Below are 19,126 nucleotides of genomic sequence, written 5' to 3'. Positions count from 1 at the left end.
TGTAAAATTTATTGCTAAGTATTTTATTCTTTTGATGCTATTGTGAATGGAATTGATTTTTTAGTTTCATTTTTAGATTGTTCATTGCAAGTATGTAAAAATACAATTAATTTTTGTATATCTTGATCTTATATTCTGCACCCTTGCTTAAGGTATTTATTAGTCTTAATAGTTTTTTAGTGGATGCCTTAGGATTTTCTATATATAAGATTATGTCATCTGCAAGTAGAGATAGTTTTCATTTCCTGTCTTCCAACTTGGATGTTGTTTATTTCTTGTTCTTGCCTAATTTCCCTGGCTAGAAACTCCAGTACAATATGGAATAGAAGTGATGAGAGTGAACATCCTTATCTTGTTTCTGATCTTTGGGGGGAAAACATGCATATGTATATTCAGTACCTTGAAGGTGCCTACTTCAACCTTTAAAATAAAAGCTAGTATTATGTGAAAGGGGTTTAATTCACATTTTGGTTATGTAGCTCACAGTTCTTGGGGGTGGTCCTTGTACCATCAGTATCTGAGAACTTGTTAGAAATGTTAATTCTTATATCTTACCCCATTCCTACTTGAAAAGAACCAGAAACTGAGAGTAGGCAGTTTACTTAGCATTTTGCATGGTACATGTTGTTCATTTTAGGAATAAAGCTAATAAGGTTCTGTCTTAGTCCATTTTCTGTTGCTGTAAAGAATACCACAGACTGGGTAACTTATAAAGAAAAAAAATTCATTTGGCTCATGGTTCTGGAGGCTGAGAAGTCCAAGAGCATGGCGCTGGCATCTGGCAAGGGTCATCCCATGGTGGAAGGAAGGAAGGCAGAAACGAGCACATGAGACAGAGCGAGAGCATGAGGGGCAGGACTCACTTTATTTCAAACACACTCTTGCGATTATGAACCCACTTCTGTGATAATGACATTAGTCTGTTCATGAGGGCTCTACTCTCATGACCCAATCACCTCTTATAGGCTCCACCTCCCAACACTGTAGGATTGGGGGTTAACTTTCTAATGTGAATTTTGGGAGACACATTTAAACCATAGCATTATACCCCTGCTCCACAAAATTCATGTCTTTCTCATGAAGCAAAATACATTCATTCCATCTCAATGGCCTCAAAAGCCTTTAACTCATTCCAGCATCAACTCAAAAGTCTGAAGTCCAGACTCTAAGTCAGATATGGGTGAGACTCAAGACGCAATTCGCCTTGAGGCAAAGTTCTTCCAGTTGTAAGCCTGTGAAATCAAAACAGGTCATCTATTTCCAAAATATAGGTAGGACAGGCATAGGAAAGATATTCCCATTCCAAAAGGGAGTAACAGGTCCCAGGTAAATATAAAACCCAACAGGGAAAAGAACATTGTCTTAAAACTGGAGAATAATCTCCTTTGACTCCATGTGCTGCATCCTGGGCACACTGAGGTGGGAGTTGGGACCCCTGTGACCTTCAGCAGTCTTGCCCCTGTGGCTTTGCTGGGCTCAGTCCACCTAGCAGCTCTCATGAGTTAAAAGTCTCATGCCTGCAGCTTTTCCAGACTGGTGTTGCATGCTGATAGCTCTACAGTTCTGCAGTCTTGGTGGTGGTCCCACTCCCATGCTGCACTAGGCATTGCCCAAGTGGAGAATCTCTGTGGCAGTTCCAACCTGTGTTTCTGCTTGGCATTGCCCTTGTAGGAACTCTCTGGTCGCTCTGCCCCTGTGGCAGGTTTCAGCCTCTGTCTGCAACATCCTTTGAAATCTAGATGGAGGAAGCCATGCCCCCACAGCTCTTGTATTCTGTGCACCTGCAGAACCAGTACCACGTGGACACCACCAAGGCATATGGCCTGTACCGTCCAGAGCAGGGGGTCGAATCACATTTGCATTAATAACTTAAGCCATAGTTGGAGTGGCTGAGGAGTGCTGCGCTGGAATGCAGAGAGCAGAGACTTGGGTTGGCTCTGGGCAGCTAGCCTGTTGCTAGAATGGCATATACGATTGTAGGACGCACTAAGTCTTCTGATGAGAGACCAAAGCCACTCTTTGTGTTTATTCTTTGTCACTCTGCCACGTAGATTTTTGATCAGGTTGAATTGGATTCAACAATAACTAGTTCATTATTGGTTTTAGTTGGTCTGTTTACACCCATTTTTCTCCAGTATTATCCACTGTACTATCTTTTTGAAATTCTTTTGACTATTCTATTTAAAGTTGCTTTCATCTTTCAATTCTGTTATTCTCCAAAACAAATATATTCTTAGAACTGGATTTTGAAAATTTCCTTTAGAATCCTGGACTTATAGTCTTAGGTTTTTTTTGCCTGCTAAGTATGTTATCAATTTATAGTGATTTATTATAGAACAAACATGAGATGATATCATCTTTGCAGAATGGAACATTATAACTTTTACTAGAATGTATGCTCTTTTGAGGGCAGGTGCCCTGTCTGGTTATTGTAACTAGCCACCTAAACCTATTGTCCTATACCTAAAAGGCATTCAGTTCATATTTATTAAACTATTAAATTAGTTGTGAATAGCAGAGCTGAGGGTTAATACTGTGCATTCTGTAAGGGAACTACTCTTGGGGTAGATGGGATGGCTGCTTGTCTTTCCTTGAGCACCGCACCTTGTTAGTTTGGATTACTATTGATCACTATTGCTCCTTTTTATTTTTCATTCTTGTCTTCTGTTTACTATTAGTTTTCATCCTGTTTTCCTTTGCATTGTGAAATATACAGTTCTTTTTTAGACATCACGAGCCCATCTGAAGTTTTTAGTCTCCTAACCTGCAAACTGTTCACATCGTGTAAACACGTATATACAAAAGCATAGGACCTTCTTGGTTGTATTCAGTTAGTACTTTGGCCTTAGGAGTTGCTAATCCACCATTAATGGGGTGGTGGTGGTTGAGATGGAGGAGTTGAAAGGATATAGGGGCTAAGTCCTCCTTTTGGTTTCTCAGCCCTCTTGAAAATGGAGTATTAGAAGGTGGAATTCTAAGAAGTTGAATTTTTCTGTGCTAATACGTCAAAAATAATTTTAAGGCAAATTACAGAAAATTGTGTGCATTATAATACTTATTTTTTATGTTCACTAGTATGGCTCTGTTATTCATTTTCTTAAATTGTTAGGGAGAGCAAAACTAAAAAGATTTTGAGTGTTTATTTGAAGGAATAAAATCTGTTCCATTGTCTACCTAGACTCATAGCTGTTTGCTGTTCTTTCCATCTGCATTACCTACATCTCTCTATTTCACAGTGATCTTCACACCATCTTTTCATGGGGAGTTGCAAAAAGTAGTAGAGAGGTCCTGTGTACCTTCATTCCCTTGTCCCTAATTGTAACATCTTGTATAACTACAGTGCAATAGCAAAACCAAGAAATTGACATTGGTACAGTCCACAGACCATATTCAAATTTCACAAATTTTATAGATGTTCATTTCTGTGTTTATATATATAGTTCTGTGCATATGCAGTTTTATCATGTGTGAATTCATGTGAGTGCAACCACAATTAAGATGAAGAACTGTTCCATTACAGAGATCTTTCATGCTATCCCTTTATAGTCATACCCATTTCCTTCTCCATTTTATTAGTTTAGTTACTGATTACTCTTTATATCATATAACCTTCTGATTAACTGAAAAAAGATTGGCACTACGTTTTAGTGGTGGTCTCTCTATTTTCGCTTTTTCCCACATTGTACTGTAACCATTAATAATAAGACTAAACCATTTAAAGTTTCAGTTCATTTTGTGTTACAGAATATTAGACTCTCAAAATCATGTCATCTAGCATCTCCTCCCACAGTACCCTCCCAAGAAATGACACCAGAAATTTCATATGAAGCAACTCTTGACATTTAATTATTAACCTATGAATTTTCCCTGTAACTGGGGACCCTCCCTACTTTTTTTCTCTCACTGCCTGATACACTTTGGTGTTAGATTTCCTTATGTGTTAACTTTTGCTAGATTATGCTGCACTAAGAAACAACACAAGATATCAGTCAGTAGCTTACAATAAAAAAGGTTTATTTATTACCTATATCATAGGTTCCCAGGGAATCAGCTATGTTTCTGCTCTGTGATGGTTTTTCATTTCAGGATCCAGGCTGGAGGAGCAGTCCCTATATGTGACATACTGTTCTCTTGGCAGAGAGAAAAAAAGAGCTGGTAGAAACACAATAGCTCTTAAAGCTTCTACTTGGAACTGAAACTTTCCCACATTTCATTGGCCAAAGTACACCTGACACTGGAGCACCCACAGAAGAGGCACTATATAAGTCACATGGCAACAGGCAGGGATATTAATGCTCTTACAGAGAGAGGTTATACATACTCTGTATATAGAGAGGGAGGTAGATGATTGAGAATTGTAATACCATCTATCACACCTTAACATGGTATATTATGCTACAGTTTTATAATAACTTTTTTCTTTGGACAGTTTATTATATTTATATTTATTATATTTACATGTGCAATTATAATAACAGATTTTTTCTTAATGAAAATAGTAGCTCCTTTTTTTGTTTTATTTTTGTTGCATTAGTTAGGACATTGGTTCAAGCCAAAATCACAGTGGCTTAAGCAGTAAAGTTTATCTCTTTCAGATAACAGTCCAAGTGAAGTAAGTGGTCTAGGGCTACTAAGGCAGCTTCAGGACCATGTCAGGGACAGGCCTCTTTTCTCTTGTTGCTGTTATTCTCAGCCATGTTTTTTACCTCTCAATGTAAGATAGCTGCTGCGTGTTCTGTCACTATCTATATCTGCATTCTAGCGCTTCAAAGATGTGAAATAAGTTGCTCAAGATCACATACCTAAGAAGTAGTGGAATGGGCTTTGAAACTACACCTATCTGATACCAAGGCATAAGTGTTTTTTCAAAACTGTGTTGGCTTTCTAACATCTTGTATTTACAAATGCTTTACTTTTTTTCAGATTTTCAACTCTTTAGAAGGAATTCTGACATTTATGAATATTTAACTTTGTAATAGCTGATAAAAGTTTATGATATAGATAATGAATAAATAATGCTTTTAAATTATACCAACATTTTAAAAGGTCGGATTTTGATTTTGACAACTGGAGTTAAAATTTTAGAAATTGGGCCGAGCCCGTGGCGCACACGGGAGAGTGCGGCGCTGGGAGCGCAGCGATGCTCCTGCCGTGGGTTCGGATCCTATATAGGAATGGCCGGTGCACTCACTGGCTGAGTACCGGTCACGAAAAAGACAAAAAAAAAAAAAAAAAAGAAAGAAAATATTAAAAAAATTTTTTTTTAGAAATTAATTTAGTTGCTAAAAATTCATATGTAAGTTTATATGCTAATCACATTTTTGGATTTTTATATTTTTTCCCATATTGAAAATAGCTTTGTCTCATTTTAGTTATGTAAGTAAGGAATGCTTATTATAAAAATTTTTCAGAGAGTGCAGAATAGTCTAAAGAAAAATATAAAAATCATTTATAATTTCATTATCCAAAGATAATCACTATTGACATTTAAGCTCTGCCTTTCAAATTTTTTTCTCAGTACATTCATTATATGTGATTTTTTTTAATCTAAAAAGTGATCATATGTAGTCTGACGACAGCAACAAAGACCCGTTTTACTGAGACACACCAGAAACACTTTTTGGTCTTCTTATTTGATGAGTGACTTGGCAATTTGAGTGGCTTTTTCCATTCTTACTTAGCTGTATTGGATTTGTATAGTAATCCGCACATGGTATACTTTAGAATACTTTAGTGAGCCTTCTCTTACATGTTTATGTAATAACCAGTTAATCTGTAATATGATGATTAATAAGGTACAGTTTGGAACTTAGAATTTCATACTGTATATGAGTTTTTTCCCTGGGTAAAATTCAACTAAAATTAACTCTTCATCATTGAGGGACATAAGTAATTTGCTTTCTCTAGCAAAGTACTTATACCCTTGTCTGTAAGGAAGTGACTATATAATTTTTCATTCAAACTGGGACATTTTTGAGAAAGTCTACAAAAATTTAAAATTCTGTACACTTTTTGGAATATTTATTTTTTGATCATTAAAATGGCTTATTGCATTGGTAGATCAGTAAAAAAGTTTCATTTAAAGTCTTATTTCAAAATAAAATTTTCTAAAACATTTGTCGTGAATTATAACAAATTAAGAAATCTTTACATTGATTTTAATTGAATATTAAACCAAGCAAAATAATTATTTTTGATAATAACCATATTTTTATCAGTTTCCTAGCCAAATCTCTCATACTCTGTTACTGATGCTTTTCTAAACAAAGTAATTATTTTCCAATTTTGCTTTATTAATTTTAATTCTTTCATAAAACTGTCTGCAGTATTTTTCAGAGTTACTTTTTTTTTTCAGAGTTACATTTTATGCTTTGTGGTTGTTAGTGCCTACAGTTGACTCTTCTCTGTAACCAGTAATATTTTTAACTTCTGACATACTTTCTGTAATGTGCTTTGTATGTACCAGTTAGCTCAGGAAAAATTTGGCTAAATGGAGAATATTCTAATTTTTTTCTTACTGAAAATTATAAATCAACCCCAGTGTTTTCACAGGTGGTGTCTTTTTGCCTGTATTAAACGTACTGTCTTTGACAAATATTTTTTATAAGACAGACCTTGTCAAATAGTTGTCCCTGTTTGTGATTATTTTACGTGTTCTACCAAATTTAAATGCTGCAAAATTTTAAGCCTTCTGTAATTTTATTCCTTTCCAGTACAGAATAAATATTTATCCAGTTAAAAATAGGAAGGTTCATGCTGTAAGTGAGCTAATCAGGGCCGGCCTGTGTCTCACTTGGGAGAGTGTGGTGCTGATGACACCAAGGCCATGGGTTTGTATCCCTATATAGGGGTAGCCGGTTGGCTCACTTGAGAGAGCGTGGTGCTGACAACACCAAGTCAAGGGTTAAGATCCCCTTGCCGGTCATCTTTAAAAAAAAAAAAGAAAAGTGAGCTAATTGGTGAGCCCTCAAAATTAAATGTTATGTACTGTTTGAGCTCTCATCATTTAATTTGTTTAGCTCTTCCCTTGCTTTTGAAGTATGCATTTCAATGTCTTGGCAAACTTGTTTATAATAATTGGTATTTGCTAAAAGCTTCAAAAGCTGAAGGTTTTTTTTGGAGCATTTTCATTGAACTTAATCTTTGATTCAATCATTTTCCAACTTTTGAACAATATACGACTACTTTTTAGAGTACTTGTTTTCAAAAAGATTCACTAATGAGACACTTAGGTTGGATTTATAAGGTAGTTTTTTAAGTGTTCTAGCCTCTAATATATGATGACAGTTTGTGAGAGCATACGTATCGTTTCATCTTTAAAATTTAACTGTGGATATATGAAAACGTTTGTAAATTTTGGCAATTGCAGCTAACTCATTAACAGTGATGCTGCTAGAGCTCCCATGAATAGAAATAGCCTCAAAGGTTTTATGCAAATTAATTTATCCATCCATTTTCTGGAGAAATGAAAAATTTAGTGCTTAGTTTTGAATTAAGTATATAGTTTCTTCTTTATAGTTCATTGCTCCTGAAAAGGCTTATTGGATTATAAAAAATGATAACCAAACAACAAAATAAATAAACAGATGTAGATTTATACCATATGATAAATGACAAAACCACCGAAGAGTTTTCAGACTCTTGACTCCTTGCACACATACTTCATTTGCCTAGCCTGTAATTTACCACTGACCTAGCTGGCTGGTGGCCTGGTGCATCTTGCAGGTCACTGTATATGTCACTGTATTGGCTAGCATACCAAATAGCCAGCAGGAGCACCAGTGTCAAATATTTCTCCTAATATGTTGCAAGACCATAAGGAATTAGCTGTCCATGGTTGCTTGTATCTGAGGATACTTTTCAGTGAGCCTTTTGTGTGCTATCTGTTCTTGAAAGGAAGGCGTTCGTTAATGTTGCATCTGTAAAGAATTAGGACAAGAAAGATGGATTACCACTAGTTCTCTTTCAGATTTCATCACTGGTCAAGTGGTTAAAGCACTTATACACTATTAGCTGATACCTTGGCCAGAAACTACATGTAACAGTAGAGGTGTTATTAAATCCATCCTGGTTTATTTTAATGGAACAATTAATAATAGTTCATTTAAAAAATGAGAAATCTGAGACAAATGGTAAACTGGATGGGATGCTGGGACAACACATTGTAAATCAAGACCGTCCTGGGTGAACCGGGGCATATGGGAAGCAGCTTGAAGCTTGGAGTGGGACAGACCTGAGTTTAAGACTTGACTCTGCCTTTTAAAAGCTTGGACAAGTAACCTCTTTGAGATTGAGGTTCTCCTGAGAAACAGAACCAACAGGTACACACATACATATATACATGTTGCAGTCTTGAATCTGAATATATGTGTGTGTATATACAACTTTTTGAAAGAGATATATATATATTTATAAATATGCCCTCAGCTCGTCACCTACTTAATTAGTCTAGTCAAATCTATCCTACAAACTTTTCTTCAAACCGTACCCTTCTTTTCTCCATTGCCAATGTTCAGGTCCTCAACTGGACCATTAAAATTATGTCCTAAGTAGCTCTCTATATTCTGCTTCTACTTTCTCTGTATATACATATAAATAATCACCTAATATCAAGACCTAATATCAAGTTAATAACTTTAGAATCTGTCCCACTTTTCATCCTCATTTTCTTTACTTTTACCATTGCAGATGAGGCCCTTCCTAAGTTGTCGTCTATAAAACTTTATATCTTATCCCCCATCCCTCTTACCATTTAGAGCTCTTTGCTATTCTTTTCAAACATACAGTTTTCTGTTCATTGTGTGCCTTGTGCATGCTATTATCTCTGTATAAAATCACCATCTCCCCATCCTTCCCATACTTCACATTCCTGCTCTGATATTACCCCCATGAAGCCTTCTTGGATTCCCTTCCTGGTTCTAGAATACTCTTAACACATTCATGTGCAGGCAAACCTGAGCCTTCAAATGTTGATACTCTTAAGCTGCCTTTCAGATGAGTTATTAAGTTTGTTCATCAGCTGAGCAAGGAACCCTTTGAACTGTGGTGTGAAATTGAATGGCACTGCCTGCCTGATTTAGATCTGATGACATCATTATCATCAGTTTGTGTATTCATTTGAATATTTTATTGAAGTGATTTTTGAACTGTATTCACAGGTATCTTGAGTAGAGGATGAGTGCTTGGGGCTTTGGGACTCTCAACTGGCTTTAACCAAAGCATTTCACCCCGAATTTGTTATGTGCTGGGTTTCTGGGTAAAATTTTGCATGAGGAAGAGTTCTGGTGTCAAAAATAATTTTAAGTTTCTTTGTTTTTTGTCTACCTGATTCTTAGTAATCCATGTGACTGTCTTTATTCATTCTCCCTTTTGCACCCCCTCCTCCAAGAAGAAACAAAGCCACACTTCTTGAAATCAGGGATATTTTATCTTATTTATCTTTGTTCCTCAAAAATTTTGTTGAGTGAATGCCAAATATGTTCATAGAAGTTATTGAATAGCATATAATTTCTGTTTATTTATTTTAGATATCGAGTGGAAATCCTGTATATGAAAAATACTATAGACAGGTAAGAGTTTTGTTTTATTGTTTTCCTAGATTGAACATAAAATGTACTGCTAACTCTTGATTGTATATATGTGGATTACCAGCTAGCTGGACAAATTCGACATGTCTTGTTTTCAACTTCTCATGCTTTAGTCTTCTACTTTGAATAATTAATGCCTTTGACATGCTCCCAGAAAAATGAAGGAAAAATAATTAAGTCCAAATACTTAGTTGTCTTAAATATATATGTTAAAAATCCATACATTAGATAAGTTCATTCAGATATAAATATCCAAATTAATTTATAAGACAAATAGAAAGACTTTTATGGTGTTTTTAAGACTCTTTAATTTTCACAGAGTGAAAAGCATGACTCTCATACAATATAAAATGAGCATATGTCAAGGATTTTATTCAATTCATTAATAACTGGGAGAACCAGTCAGATGTAAAAATGAGAATATGAGTTATAGAGATTTATATTCTCTATGAGACAAAATTTAGTTGCATCGATATGGACAGGAATCATTTGCATTGCTATCAGTTTTCTATAAATTTAACCTATGCCCCTACAGAGTATAAAATAGTCTATTCAGTAGAAAATCAATCAAGTGTGCATACCATGGATAATCTCATTAGTCCATTTCCAAATATTGGATCATTTTTCCTAACAGTCTCCTTATGTTGTGATCATGATCACAGAAAAGGCTGGTTTCATTGTATTTAGCCTGGCTATCTACATAGTTGCAGCAAGTATTAATTAACCATTAAAGGCCTTCTTGGTTTTGACTTGCACATCTAGAGCCGCACATTTAGAGCCATACACTATTTAGTAACTTCTAAGGCCAGAGAATTAATTTTTGCCTGAAAAATTTTAAGAATCTCAAATTGTACTTTGTAAAGCCTCCATTATTTGTTCCTCTATCTTGAGGCTAGCCTCTGAACCTTAGAAATTTTCTCCATCATATTTTACCTGCAGTACATATTAAATTTGAGTAAATTTATCTCATCTTGAGGTTTCCTAGATTTGCTAAGGTTCCTATCCTGCTGGTAAGTGATGTTGCTTTACTACCTGTGAGGCTGGGACCTTATAAACCAGGTAGCAGGCCAGATTTCTTGAGAGGGCTTTGTAGACCATTGGTTCCACATAATGTCAATTCTTATTCCTTAATTGTGGCTTGTTCTATCTGAATAAAAGGGAATCGTTTCAAGTATGTCCTTGTTTTGCACAATTGATTTATTCATTTATATCCTGATAAAAAAGGAGAATAATTTGTTATTGAACCTATATAATAGCTATATTGCCATAAAAAGTAAAGACATTCAGTGAAAGTACTTGTTCTTTTAATTCTGAAGGGTCAGTGAGAAACATATAGCATTACTATATTGAGGACTGAAATAGTCTAAGAAGGAAAAGAAAGGGCTTCTTCACATATCCATTAGAAAATAGAACATTAAAGACAATACCAATAATATTCCAAGTAAATAATCATAATTAGATTTTCCTTAACAATTTATTCAGTCCTATATAATTAATTCTTGTTCAGCCAGATCTTGTGTCAGTAGTGAAGTACATCTGCTTCCCTGGACTGAGAAGAATCCTGGAAATCCTGACTTAGTCTACCAGTACAGTCTGGAAGTTGTCTAAGTGATGTCAGCTCAGAAGTCTTTACCCAGAAGTCTATTTTTTGAAGTGTTAGTAATTCAGAGTATGTGGTATAGTTCTTTCATGCTGCTTTTTTTTTTGGCAGCTAGCTGGTATGGGAATCTGAACCCTTGATGTTGGTGTTACAACACTGTGCTCTAACCCACTGTACTAGCCAGCTAGCCCTTTCATGATGCTTTGAGACTTTCTTTGTTGAAGACACAGTTTCTGAGCTACAGGCTTTGGGCAAGCATTGGTGTACAACAGAAACTGCCTATAAATGACAAAGACTTACTGGCTATGTTTAATTTATTATGTAACTAAAAGAATAAAAGATAGTAAAATTCTTTATTGCGATGCAGTACGTAAATATTTCATCATAATTTCATCAGTGTTTCCTTTGAGTGCCTCTATATTTAGGTTATGTGGGATGTGGTTATTCTTTTTGCACCCTGGTCAGGGAGTAGGCAAAGAAAAGAGTTCTGAAGAATTCTAGAGGCAGGTTTTCCAACCTTTTCTGTACTTCCTTCTTACCCCAAATTTGAAGGATTAAGCAATTCTTCCTTTTTTGCTGAGTGCCCAATTTATCCCATGTTCCAGCTTTTTGGCTAGGATTGGACTGTCTGGAATACTTAGTATATATTTACAGTAAACTTAATCTTTTAATTAAACTGGAAAAACAGCTATCTCACAAATATCCTAGTATCATGTTACCTTTCCCCTGACTTTAAAATTTACTTTTTATTTTACAAGTAGAAGTTTAGGAAGTCTTTTCAAAAATGAGAGTCATCTTTAAAAAAATTTATTTCTGTTCTTGGTGACCTCATTTTGTCTTAAAGGAAAGTCCCCATCATTTGTATAGTGGGCATGATAAAAAACACTGTAAATTGCCAGTGATGTCTAGACGGTACTCTATTTATATGGCTCTCTGCATATATATTCCTTTGCCCACGTTAGTCAAGGGATTTCTCTTCCTTTCTTGAAAAAGCCAGTTCCCAAATCACAGGGATGGAAGTCAGGTAAATGGTGATAATTTTGCCTTTATGTCTGTTGTCAACTTACGGTTTATATCTTTTCAGGTTGATACAAATAATACCGGAAGGGTGTTGGCTTCTGAAGCTGCTGCTTTCCTGAAAAAATCAGGACTTCCAGACTTGATACTTGGAAAGGTAATATTTGTTCATTATAACTAGATTGTAATGAATTTATAGTACTATAGATGAACCAGGTGCAAATTCACAAAGATACCATCAAGAAGCTTAGAAATTAGAACCGAGTCATAAAAGCAGTTACAGTAATGGAGTGGAGGGAATTTGTGGTGTAGTGATTTACTCTCTTGAAAACTAAGGTGTTTTTAAGATTTGTAGAAACACATTACCTTTTAGTAGGATGAAATGAGGAAGTAATAGTACATTTGGTGGGGAGAAACAGTGCAGACTGGGAACCTTGCCACCCACTCAGACAGCTGGCTCTATCCCTACTTCCTTTATTATAATTGTCTCTGTGTTTAATGTGTGGTTAATAGAGTGGGGGATGGGAGGCTTTGGAAAGAGCGTAAAAGAGTGGAAAGACCCTCTCCTATGAAATCATTATACATAAAATTTATACATATTCAAAATCCTGAAAAAAAAAATCATTTAATAAATTAATTATTAGGGCTGGCCTGTGGCTCACTCGGGAGTGTGTGGTGCTGATAACACCAAGGCCATGGGTTCGGATCCTATATAGGGATGGCTGGTTCACTCACTCGCTGAGCATGGTGCTGACAACACCAAGCCAAGGGTTAAGATTCCCTTACCGGTCTTCTTTTAAAAAAATAAATAAATAAAAAATAAAATAAAATAAATTAATTATTCATAAAAACATAAACCATCTCAACTTGCCCCGAGGAAAGACTATTATCTTAGTAAGGATTTAAAATCAAGGTTTAGTAGGAAGAGCAATAGACTCGGAATTAGAATCTGGGTTAGTGAAAAATGCATTTGACTGGAAGTTAGAACCTGGGTTTCAGTTATTTCCCTGATGCCTTGAATGTTCTTGAGCCAAGTCATTTAATGTCACTGGGCCTTGTATCTTTGCGAAGGGTTGCATTCAATGATCTTTAAGGTTTCTTTCCACTCTGAATTATATGATTCTTAGATTTGATTACCAGAGAGCATGAAGTTGTAAATTGCAGGGATTTAATTTATCATTAAGATGATTTTTGTTTAAAATATAGATTGATACTTTTTTTCCCCCTAAATTTCAGATTTGGGATATAGCTGACACAGATGGCAGAGGTATCCTGAACAAACAAGTAAGATTCAGAGATTTGTGAGGATTTTTTTATGTGATTCAAAATAAAAAATAACCAGCAGTTTTTTGTACTTTTCAGCTAAGAATTGTTTTTTTATTAAGGTTAGAGTTTTGCAGGGGCAAGTGTCATAACAATAAAAATATTTCCAATCACTAGACATTAAAATAACTAATTCTTAAAGGTTAGTGTTTGGTGGCACTGTTCTCTTGGAGTTAATTTTTCTGTCTTTCAGCGAGACTTTGCTATTTGTATCCTATTAAATTTCTTGGGTGTACAGAGTTTTATGTAAAAGTGGACTTTACTACTAAGTGTGAAGATGGTATTGCCCAGTACATTTGAAAGGAAGCTCTTGGCTAATCAAACTTAAATATTCTGGTCTAGTTCTTACCTCGGACCTAGAAATGAGAAAATGGTTTACAAGTTAGAAGTAAATTCTAGACCAGAAATACATGAAAGTGGTTATGGCCAAGGGTGTTGAACACTATCAGTGTACTTTGAAGTTCCGTTTGTTGGGGACGAATTTCAGAGTTCTATAGGGCTGAATTCAGAGTTTGTTGATAATTTGCTCAGTGACACTACTCAAAGCTAATTCCCTCATATGGGCATGACTGAAGCAGGATCAAACCTGGGAAAGATACGGGAAAAATTAGATGAGGGGGTCAGAATACCCAGTCTTTTAGTTAAGGTTTCAGGGCCAGGTTATAGTCTGCATTGGAGCCTCTGGGTAGAAAGGCAAGTTTGGTACAATGGGAGACATAGGAAAACTAAATACATGTGGGCACCCAGGTGCTGTGCACTCAGCGGATATTTGTTGAGTACCTACTATGAGCCAGGTTTTAGGAGTACAGAGGTGAACAAGACAGATATGGTCACTATCTTATGGGTTTACGGTATAATCAATTCTTCACTGATATTCCTGGACTTTGGATGTTGAGTTTGAGTTGTCTTTGTTACATCCAGGTAGCTTAATTATGAGTCTGAGTTAAAATTTGAGTTTTCCTTGGCATAGATTTTTTAATTAAGAAATGAAAGAAAGAAAAGAAATCAATACTTATTGAGTTTCTCTATGCCAAAAATGACTCTGGGTGCTTTCTTCTTACAATATAGTTTTTATTTTGTTGCTCATAAAACATTGCAAGGTAGGTATTAGCCCCTCTTTTATAGAAGAGTTTTATTTAATTTGCTCATGGCCTTACAACTTTAAGTAGCAGAAGTAGAATTTAATGCAGAATTATTTCACTTCAGAGCCCATTCATACTGTAGGAGTGGACCTGATTACCAAAGAGTAATGGAATCTCACATAGAGTGAGAAAAGAAAGGGTCAATGTTGGAATACTTAGAACACCAGCACTTAAAGGTTGGAGGAGGCATTGAGTTCAGAAGAAGAGACTTGAAGGGTCGGAGGAGAACTAGGAGAACTTTATGAAGCTATGGTAGTGAAGGAGAGCTTCAGAGGAAATCATACTTTCCCAGACTGCCAAGAGAATGAGCAGAATGAGGCCTTTTCTTTTCTTTTCTTTTTTTTTAAAGAGGCTATAGCATTTGGTAGCTGAGAGGTTATTTGTGACATATGCAGTAGTGTCTCTAGCTAATCTTGAGAGTTTTGAGATTGCACAGAGGCTTGTGGAATGAATAAGAAAAGGGAATACCTTGAAGTAGCTTTTTTTCAAGAAATTTATGAGTGTGAAGGCAAGGAATTCTATAAAACAGACAGCCTGGAAGAATAGATTAGAAATTGGGAAAGATGGTGTAGGTGGGAATGAGGGATGTGATTTTGAGAAAAGTAGTGAAGGATTGGTTGCATTAGCAACTGTACTAGGGTATTGACAAATTGGAAAAATTATAACTGAAGTTAAGGCTTTTGTTATCATGTCCATTCCCAGACCTGACTCTAACTTAAAACTGACAACCAGTTGCTTCAGTTTCTTTGCATTTATCTATCTGTCTGTCTATTTAGTTAATCAAATGATTAAGTCATTTGATTTACTGATCCAGTTTCAAAATTTATAATCTCATAATCCAGAGATGACTTTTAACATTTAAGTATTATTTCTCTATAGGCTTTTTTCCGAATTCTTTTTCTTACTTAAATGATAAACATTTCTTAACATCATTAAATATTCGCTGAAACATGAGTATTAATTCTGTATAATTCCCACTATCTGTATGTATCATAATTTATTGAAGTATTTTTCTATTTATATTGTTATCTGCTATTTATAATATTAAGAACATCTTTGTACATATGTCTTTTCTCAATTTTAAAATAAGTGTTTTTGAAGCAAATGTATTGTTATATTTGTTGCTACATAAAAATCCTGGACTAATTGTGAATTACTTTGTATTTTCAGATTATAAGTATGTGTGTAAGTAGGTGGGTGGAGAGAAAGAGAATGGTCCGTAACGTTCATAATTTTCTTTCTCAGGAATTTTTTGTTGCTTTGCGTCTTGTGGCATGTGCCCAGAATGGATTGGAGGTTTCTCTGGGTAGCTTGAACCTGGCTGTTCCTCCACCAAGATTTGTAAGAAATGCTCTTTAGATTTAAATTGTTTTTAATTTTTGAAAAATGATACAACATGACTTGAAAATTAAAATTAATATTAAAAAAAAATTCTTCCTTAACCCCTGTCACTCAGCTGAGTTTCTTTCTTTCTTAGTGGCTACTGTTGTTATTAGTTTTATCCAGAGTTAGTATCCTTCCAGAGTTATTATATATGCATACAAAGAGATATAAATACATATTACTTCATTTTACGTTGACTATCGCACACAATACATGCAATTCTATACCTTTTAAAAATAACTTAGTATGTGTTATAGATCTTTACGTTTTATTACATAAAAACTGTTTTTTAATAGCTGCATAGTATTTCTTTGCTTGTATTTAGCACAATTTATTTAACTTCTTATTGATAGGCTTTTAGCTTATTTCTACTCTCTTATTATAAAAAAATGCTACAGTGCATATAGGTTTAGTACTCCTTATCTGAAGTGCTTGGGGCCAGAAGTGTTTCAGATTTCTGATTTTTTCAGATTTTGGCATATCTGCAGAATACATACTAAAGCATCCCAAATCTGAAAATTTGAAATCCACAGTGCTCTAATGAGCATTTCCTTTCAGTGCCATGTTGGTGCTCAAAAAGTTTCAGATTTTGGATTTTCGGGTTAGGGAGGCTCAGCCTGTAATAACTTTACATATATGTCATTTTGCATGCACAGGAATATATTTATATATGTAAATTACCAAAAGTAGAAATGCTGTTCCAAAAGTTTTTGCTTTTGTAATTTCCATGTATATTGTCAACATGCCTTTCATAGTGGTTGTACTAGTTCACACTCCTACCAGCAATTGGTTGAGTGCCTGTTTCCCTACACTTTTGCTAGCATATTGTCAAAATTTTAGATCCTTGTCAATTTGATAGATGACAAATAGCTTATAAGTATAATTGTAATATGTTCTTTTGGTTTTATGGAGGGAGATTGAATAGTTTTTCTTACTTATGAGCCATTTACATTACCTTTATGTGAATGTCTGTTTATAGCTTTTGCCCATTTTTCTTGGGTTATCACTCTACTTATTGAATTCTAGAGGCTCATTAAATATTATTTGTTTCTATGAGTTACAAATGTTTTTTCCACTTTGTTATTTGTCTTTTCATCTTGTTTGTGGTGATTTTTTTTTTTCATGAAAAGTTGTTGGGGCCAGCCTGTGGCTCACTTGGGAGAGAGTGTGGTGCTGATAACACCAAGGCCACGGGTTTGGATCCCTGTATAGGGATGGCCGGTCAGCTCACTTGGGAGGGCTTGGTGCTGACAACACCAAGTCAAGGGTTAAGATCTGCTGACTGGTCATCTTTAAAAAAAATAAATAATGGAAATTTGTTGTTTTTTATGTAAATTGTCAGGCTTTAAAATTTATTATCTATTTTTACATTTAATTTATAAGGTGTGAATATGGATTCAAATTTATGTTTTTTCAAGATGGCTACCTGACAGACCTAATACAGTTTATTGCATAATCAGTCTTTTCCTTACTGATCTGAAATGCCACCTTGATCATGTGCTAAATTCTCATATGTATTTTGGCTTCTTTCTGGATTTTTCTGTTCTTACTCATTGATCTGCTTATCCATGTGCTGATCTTACATTGTTTTAATTATTGTATTTGGTAACATGTTTTTATATCAGATATGGCTAGTCCTCCCCACTCTTTTTTCAGAAATTTCATGGCTCTTCTTGCTTGTTTTTAAACTCAATATATTAAAAGTTATTGGTCTGCATATTAAGAATTTAACTTCAGTTCTGAGCATTTCTGCACTTCTATGTTTATGCATGGAGTCAGAGGGTTAATATAGAGGTTTGTTGCCTAACTGTATTATTATAAAGATTTTCCAATATATTCATCTATCTCTTCAGCCAGATAAATGTAATAACTTGGGCATGCTGTTAATAGGTGTTCTTGTGTACCTGTAACTTAGAAATGCAAAGTTGTGTTGTTTTCCCAGTCTTCTATCCTAAAATAATGTTGGGACAAAGTCATTAGTTAATAGGGCCCTAAGTATTTTTGTTAAGATTTAGATACCTTTATCTTGATCTCAGTTGTAGTAGGATTTCTTCTGTAATACTTACATGTTTTATTTAGAGCTCCACGATCATTAATGTAGCTAATTCAGTGAAAATGTTTTTGTTTCAGCAGTACTTAGATAAAGGTCTAGTTAATGTAAAATAGTGTTTTGTGTGCATTGAGATTCAGCATTTTGTATGAATATATTTAAATTCATAGACCACTTTTTCTTCACTTCTTATTGATGTGAGGATTTCAACTCTTCATATGGTATACTTTCCTTTTTAGCATGATACCAGTAGTCCTTTGCTAATCAGTGGAACCTCTGCATCTGAGCTCCCATGGGCTGTAAAAGTAAGTAACCTTTGTAACTATTCTCTCCTTACCTCTCCTTTACCTCCTATCCACATATATTCTCTCCCCATATTCTCTCTGAAATATATTGCAATTGGCATTAAACTTTCATATGTATGCTCAAGGACAGTAGGGAAGATACTGGTATTGGAAATCTTTGAGGGATCTTTCAGCTGTCAGTCATTTTGTGACAATTAGTATTGGTCTAATCATTTCTGTTATAGCGTAAAGGAAAAATGTTGATGTCATAATCCTGTTAACTAAAATATTTGATGAACAGGTTGTTTATCCCACTGGTATTACCTCTTATTTGAAAATTCTGTTTAACTAAGTATTCTGTTTATGGCTCTGAAATAAATAATTCCTTATGAAATTTTTTTCTGAAGTGAGTATTTTGCCTTATAGTTATTCAGAGGCAAATCATTGGTTATAGATCTCTCACCAGATTTTAAAAATTTGTTATTTTAAAACAGTATTAGGATATAGCAGATCAGTTGAGCTTTGATAAATCTGTACAGTTGTTTTGGAAAACCGTTTTGGTTTTATGTCTGTGTATGCTTGTGGGCTGTTAACTAATTTTATTTTTTGATTATGTTTTTTTCGTGGCTGTATGGTTTAGGGATCGAACCCTGGACGTTGGTGTTGCCAGTACCACTCTCTACCAACTGAGCTCACTGGCAAGCCCTTGTTAACTAGTTTTAAAAAGTGTAGGAATTTGG

General features: G+C 34.9%; 1 protein-coding gene across 4 annotated transcripts in view; it reads left to right on the top strand.

Moving 5' to 3' along the window:
- EPS15 (epidermal growth factor receptor pathway substrate 15) overlaps positions 1-19,126 on the top strand; it is a 116,948-nt gene that overhangs the window by 13,934 nt on the left and 83,888 nt on the right. For all 4 annotated transcript variants that reach the window (XM_063104954.1, XM_063104956.1, XM_063104953.1 and 1 more), the window contains exons 2-6: positions 9,528-9,569; positions 12,272-12,361; positions 13,441-13,488; positions 15,915-16,010; positions 18,342-18,407. In XM_063104954.1, the coding sequence (XP_062961024.1) occupies positions 9,528-9,569; positions 12,272-12,361; positions 13,441-13,488; positions 15,915-16,010; positions 18,342-18,407 (342 nt within the window). The remainder of the gene's footprint in view (positions 1-9,527; positions 9,570-12,271; positions 12,362-13,440; positions 13,489-15,914; positions 16,011-18,341; positions 18,408-19,126) is intronic.

Source organism: Cynocephalus volans, chromosome 8, assembly GCF_027409185.1.
Source record: "Cynocephalus volans isolate mCynVol1 chromosome 8, mCynVol1.pri, whole genome shotgun sequence".
In the NCBI taxonomy this organism is placed as follows: Eukaryota; Metazoa; Chordata; class Mammalia; order Dermoptera; family Cynocephalidae; genus Cynocephalus; species Cynocephalus volans.
The sequence above is the reverse complement of the archived record's forward strand: the minus strand, read 5'-3'. Positions and strand labels throughout refer to the sequence as shown.